This window comes from Dipodomys ordii, unplaced genomic scaffold (genome assembly GCF_000151885.1).
Source record: "Dipodomys ordii isolate 6190 unplaced genomic scaffold, Dord_2.0 Scaffold11, whole genome shotgun sequence".
Taxonomy (NCBI): Eukaryota; Metazoa; Chordata; class Mammalia; order Rodentia; family Heteromyidae; genus Dipodomys; species Dipodomys ordii.
Genome location: NW_012267227.1, coordinates 10784156 through 10790123, shown reverse-complemented (window position 1 = coordinate 10790123; position 5968 = coordinate 10784156). Strand labels below are relative to the sequence as shown.

The following is a 5968-nucleotide window of genomic DNA, read 5'->3' as shown; positions in this document are numbered from 1 at the left end:
CTCCAGACCAGCTTTTTGCTGGTTATTTGGGAGAGGGAATCTTACAGCTTGTGTGTGTGTGTGTGTGTGTGTGTGTGTGTGTTGTTTTTACTCAGGTTGGTCACAAGCTTTGATCCTCCAGGTCTGAAGCTCCTGATTAGCTAGAATTACTAGTTTGAGCAACAGTACCCAAGAAGGCACAGGATTTTTGCATTATTTCAGAGAATCTCAGCACAGATTACTTAGGAAGAATATGTTGTTACCATGAAGAGATAAGGAGGTCACTGCCTTAACCAAGTGACCTGTTTTTTGTTTTTGTTTTAAACAACATGTTTAACATTCCCTGCCAAGAATAGACAGTGATAGCTCATACCTGTAATCCTAGATACTCGGGAGGCAGAGATCTGAGAATCCCGGTTTAAAGTCAGCTCTGGTAGGAAAGTCCCTGAGGTTCTTACCTCCAATTAACCACCAGAAAACCAGAAGTGCTGTGGCTCAAAATGATAGGGCGCTAGCCTTGAATGTAAAAGCTCAGTGACAGCACCCAGGTCCTGAGTTCAAGGCCCATGACTGACCACAAAAAAAAAAAATTGGAGACAATTGGGGAAAGTCAAATATAGAGTATATGTTAGATTGGCCTTACAGAATTATTGCTAATTTTCCTCAGTGTAGAAAGGATATTGTATTTATATAGAAGGCTGGCCTTCATCTTTGGTGGTGTGCATGTTGGAGGTAACCACCTTGACATTTAGAATTTCTGGTGGGCTCAGAAAAGAAACACACAAGATGGCAGAATAAGTTCAGGGATGTAATGAGTACAGCAGGATGGTGAGAGCGAGCAGGAGAGCCAGGAACCACGGTGGCTCATGCCTGTAATCCTCGCTATTCAGGAGGCTGAGATAGGAGGATCATGGTTCCAAGGCAGCCTGGGCAGGAAAACCTAAGCCACTCTCCAGTTAACCAGCAAAAAGGCTAGACGTGAGAGGCTCCATAGAGATCCCATCCCTAGCGCCCATTCCAAAGTATCTCAATACCCCCAAAGGAATTGGTTCCCAGACCCTTCCATCTGGAGATCTCAATCTCTTTTATAAAATGGCATAGTATTTGCATTCTCCCATATACTGCAATAAATCATCTCTGGTTACTTATACTTGATATGATGGAATGCTATGGAAGTAATTCCACCGCATTTTTAGAGAATAATGACAAAAGAAAGTGTACATGGTGAAATTTGTTTGTTTTTCTCCCGGGATTGAACTCAGAGCCTTATTAGGCAAGTATTCTAATTACTAGCTATTGGTTACTCCTCCAGCCCCTACAGTTTTTGTGTTTTGTTTTGTTTTTCTTCCGGTACTAGGGTTTGAAACTAAGGGCCCTGAGCTTGCTCAGCTGGTGCTCTACCACCTGAGCCACACATACTGTCCAACTTTTTTGCTGGTTATTTTGGAGATGGACCTTCTCAGATTTTGGCTATCTTAAAAATCACGCTCTTAGGCATGTGTCATCAGCACGGGGCATTGGCTGTTGGCTTTTGGGGGAGCGAAGGGCTGTCTTGGTTCATGTTGCATGCATCTAATTTTCACCCTTTACAGTACTGATACATAAACGAAGTAGGAGCGAGAGAAGCAAAGAAAGCCTCTCGGTTTTTTTTTCCCCCCTTTCTCAAGCCTTGCCTTAAATTTCTGGGTAACAGGAAGAGCTATTTAAGAGCCTGAGGCACCACTCCCTCTCCCCCCTCCCCCTTTCAGCTCAGGTCCTATTTTCCATTATCCTGGGCAGCTCTGTGCGCATGCTCACTTGGGCTGCTGGCCGCCTGTTTGAGCACGTGTCTGATGTCTCTGCGTGCATCAGATCTGGTTGCGCATTGAATGCTTGCTATGGGACCGACACCCTGCGGGAGGCGTGGCTGCAGCTGGACAAACTTTCCATTGCAGCATCCCTGACAGGAGGAAAACAAGTATGAACCCCTGGCAGGGCTTGGGGAAGGGGGATACAGCAGGCCTGCCCTGAGCTGGAACACAAAACAAACCCCCTGAGGCTGGCCTTTAAAAGCTATGAGAATGTTCCAGTCTTCTTTGTAGTGGATCTATGTTTGCTTCAAGGTGAAAAACTACAGCCTACACCAGTGGCTCACACCTATAGTATTAGCTACTCAGAAGGCAGAGATAGGAGGATTGTGGTTTGAAGCCAGCCTGACCAGGAAAGTCCGTGAGACTTGTTATTTTTTATTTTTGCCAGTCTTAGGACTTGAACTCAGGGCCTGGGCACTGAACCTGAGCTGCTTTTGCTCAAGGCTAGCACTCTACTACTTGAGCCACAGTGCCACTTCCGGCTTTTTCTGTTTATATGGTACTGAGGAATCGAACCCAGGGCTTTGTGCATGCTAGGCAAGCACTCTACCACTAAGCCACATTCCCAGCCCCTTCCCCTGTAATGAGACTTTTTTTTTTTTTTTGGATTGGTCACAGGGTTTGAACTCTGGGCCTAGGCGCTGTCCCTCAGCTCTTCAGTTCAAGGCAAGTGCTCTATCACTTGAGCCAAAGCGCCACTTCCGGCTTTCTGGTGGCTTATTGGAGATATGAGTCTCACGGATTTTCCTGACTGGGCTGGCTTTGAACCGTGATCCTCAGATCTCAGCCTCCAGAGGAGCTAGGATTACAGGCGTGAGCCATTGCCACCTGGCTCCAATGAGACTTTATGTCCAATTATCCACACACAAAAAAGCCAGAAGTGGAGCTGTGGTTCAAGTGGTAAAATGCCAGGCTTGAGTGAAAAAGCTAAGCAAGAACACAAGGCCTGGGACTGGCAGAAAAAGAAAACTAGGAGAAGAGCCAGCAGTGTTATTTGATTAGACGGTGAAGGCTTCACTCACCTCTGACATCGGGCATCCTGTGGAGCTGAATCTGAGCCCAGTTCCAAGCAGAGCACACAGGCCATGAGAACAGAGCAGGGCATTCCATGTAGTTCTGCTGCCAACTTCCCAGGGAGAAACACAGGATGCTCACAGACTGCACAAGAACAGAGGCTACAGTGTTTGTATGATAGCATCAGTTCTGAGAAACATCTCAACTTCAGGAAATTATGTATGATAAATTATGCATCTTTGATGCTATTAAATAGTATATTATTTTCCTTCCTTCCCTCTCTTTCTCTTTTTTCTTTCTTTTTCTTTTCCTTCCTTCCCTCCTTCCTTCCTTCCTTCCTTCCTTCCTTCCTTCCTTCCTTCCTTCCTTCCTTTCTTTCTTTCTTTCTCTTTCTTTCCTGGGACTTGAACTCAGGGCCAGGGCACTGTTTCTACACTTCGTGTGCTTAAGACCAGTGCTCTACCACTTGAGCCACAGCTCCACTTCTTGATTTTTTGGTGGTTAATTGGAGATAAGACTTTCCTGTCTGGGCTGGCTTCAAACCTTGATTCTCAGATCTCAGCTTCCTAAGAGTTATGGACAGGTGGGAGCCACTGACAGCCAGCAAACTCTTTCTTCCTTCCTTCCTTTCCCTCCCTCCCTCATCTCCCTTCATTCCTTCTAGTGCTGGGGATCAAACCCCAACACAGAGCCCGTCTCATTCTAGCAAGCACTCTACCATTGAGGTACACTATATTCCCATAAGCCCTTTTGTTTTTTGCTGGAATACAGAAATTGAAGCTTACAAGGAAGACTTGTGGATGCTGGTGGCTCATGCCCATAATCCTAGCTACTCAGGAGGCTGTGATCGGAGGATCGTGGTTCAAAGCCAGCCAGGCAGGAAAGCCTGTAAGACTTATCTCCATTTAATTACCAAAAAGCCAGCAGTAGATCTGTGGCTCAAGTGGTAGAGTGCTAGCCTTGAGAAAAAAAAAAAAAAGCTTAGGGACAGTACCCAGGCCCTGAGTTCAAGCCTCAGGACTAGCAGCAAAAGAAGAAGAGAACTAAAGGAAATGAGAATAGAGATACAATGGCAAATAAAGGAAGAAGAGAAAGAAGTTGTTTGGTCAGGTGGGAGCGTTTCAGAGTGTCACTTGGTCACTGTGCAGGGCGGTTACTAGGCAAAAGCTTTCTCACTGGGATCTCCCCAACTCTCTTCCCTGAATGGACCCCATTTTGTATTCTTCACAGTTCTCTCTCTCTGCAAAGAGGCAAGTGTGCGGCTTACAACTGCCTTACAATTACTGCATTGTTGATCTCTGTTTTGCTCTTAGAAAGGATGGAAGGCAAAGCGGCCTGGTGGAAAGGCACTCAGTACTCTGGGTGCAGAAAGCCAGGCACACACACATCCTAGCCCTATGACCTCCTGCTCAGCATGGGGGCCACCTTCACCTGAACCATCACTGGAAAGTGGGGAGATAGGGGGGCATTGCCAGTCTCTGAACAGGCTTCCTTGCAGCAACACTGTAAAGATCAGAATTAGTTAGCTGGTGCCAGTGGCTCATGCCTGTAATCCTAGCTGCTCAGGAGGCTGAGATCTGAAGATCGAGGTTCCAAGCCAGCCCAGGCAAGAAAGGCGATGAGACTCTCATTTCCAAGGAACCACCAGAAACGCAGACGTGGTGCTGTGGCTCAAAGTGGTAGAGTGCTAGCGCTCAGGGACAGTATCCAGGTCTTGAGTTCAAGCCCCACAACTGACCAAAGAAAAATCAGATTTATTGACCTCCTAACTGGCCATTGCTCTAACAACCAAAAAGGGATATTACCTTTCAGTGTGCTGGTCCCGAAATCTCCCTAACAGGGTCCCGTGCGTGAATCTGCGTAGACAAAACTTCCAACAGTCTTTCTGTGTCTTCAGCAGAGCTGTGAAGGATCACTTTGGAAGCACTCGGTGTGAGGGACGAGCGCATGAACCAATATGGCGCTCCCCTTTCAAAAGGAGCTGGAGAAATACAAGAACATCGATGAAGATGAGCTCCTTGGCAAACTGTCAGAGGAGGAACTAAAACAGTTGGAAAATGTCCTCGATGACCTTGATCCTGAGGTGAGTGATGTGGAACCAGAGCAGAGTGGCGCAAATCCGTCGGCTCTGAGTGCGAATTCTGCATTCTTCCTTCCTTGGTCCTCGGTCATTTACTTTGACAAATTCATGGAGAAGTTTGCAAATGTGTTTCTTAGCTATCAGTTCCATGTGAATGAGGAATGGATTTTCCCCCCCATTGATTGAGGAAAAACATTAATCTAACTTAGGGAAAGAAAGGATTTCCAAAGTAATCTACTAACCTCAAATACATTTTTTTAACCTCAACTACATTTGGGAAGGGGGCAGTACTGAGACTTGAACTCAGGACCTCTCACTCTTCCTTAGCATTGTCACTCAAGGCTGGGCATTCTTCCACTTGAACAATACCTCTACGTCTGCCATAATACAGAAAATAACTTGAAATCTGTGACAGTCGTATGAAAATAGATAGATTAGAATGGCTATAAATCTAATATCAAATAGATTTAAATGGGGCTCTGAATTTCTTTTTCTTCTTGTTGTTGGCTGAGGAGTTTTGAACTCAAGGCCTACATGTGTCTCTGAGCTCTTTTTTTTGTTCAAGACTAGCACTCTACCTCTACCACTTTGAGCCACAGCTCCACTTCCTACATTTCTTTATGAGTGGGTTTTTTTTTTTGTTAGTCATAGGGCTTGAACTCTGGGTCTGGGCGCTGTCCCTCAGCTCTTCAGCTCAAGCTTAACTCTCTACCACTTGAGCCACAGCGCCACTTCCAGTTTTCTGAGTGGGTTATTGGAAATAAGAGTTTCATGGGCTTTCTTGCCCAGGCTGGCTTTGAACCATGATTTCAGATCTCAGCCTCCTGAGTAGCTAGGATTGTAGGCATGAGCCACTGGCACCCGGCTCTTCATGAGTTCTTATAATAGCAAGCTAACTTATTATTTGTTTAGCCAGCACTGTCTTTAGCTCTGATGTTATTTTCTTTTTTCTGTTGTTCTTAAAAATCTTTTTTGAGGAAGTGGTGCTGTAGCTCAAGTGGTAGAGCGCTTGCCTTGAGCTGAAGAGCTGAGGGACAGCGCCCAG

General features: G+C 45.9%; 1 protein-coding gene across 2 annotated transcripts in view; it reads left to right on the top strand.

The window, feature by feature from the left end:
• Positions 1 to 4746: 4746 nt before the first annotated feature.
• Tmod2 (tropomodulin 2 (neuronal)) overlaps positions 4747 to 5968 on the top strand; it is an 18118-nt gene continuing 16896 nt past the window's right edge. Inside the window, exon 1 of one of the 2 annotated variants that reach the window (XM_013010061.1) lies at positions 4747 to 4926. In XM_013010061.1, coding sequence (XP_012865515.1) covers positions 4801 to 4926 — 126 coding nt within the window. In that variant the 5' untranslated portion in view covers positions 4747 to 4800. The remainder of the gene's footprint in view (positions 4927 to 5968) is intronic. The other variant, XM_013010062.1, reaches the window with a different exon arrangement.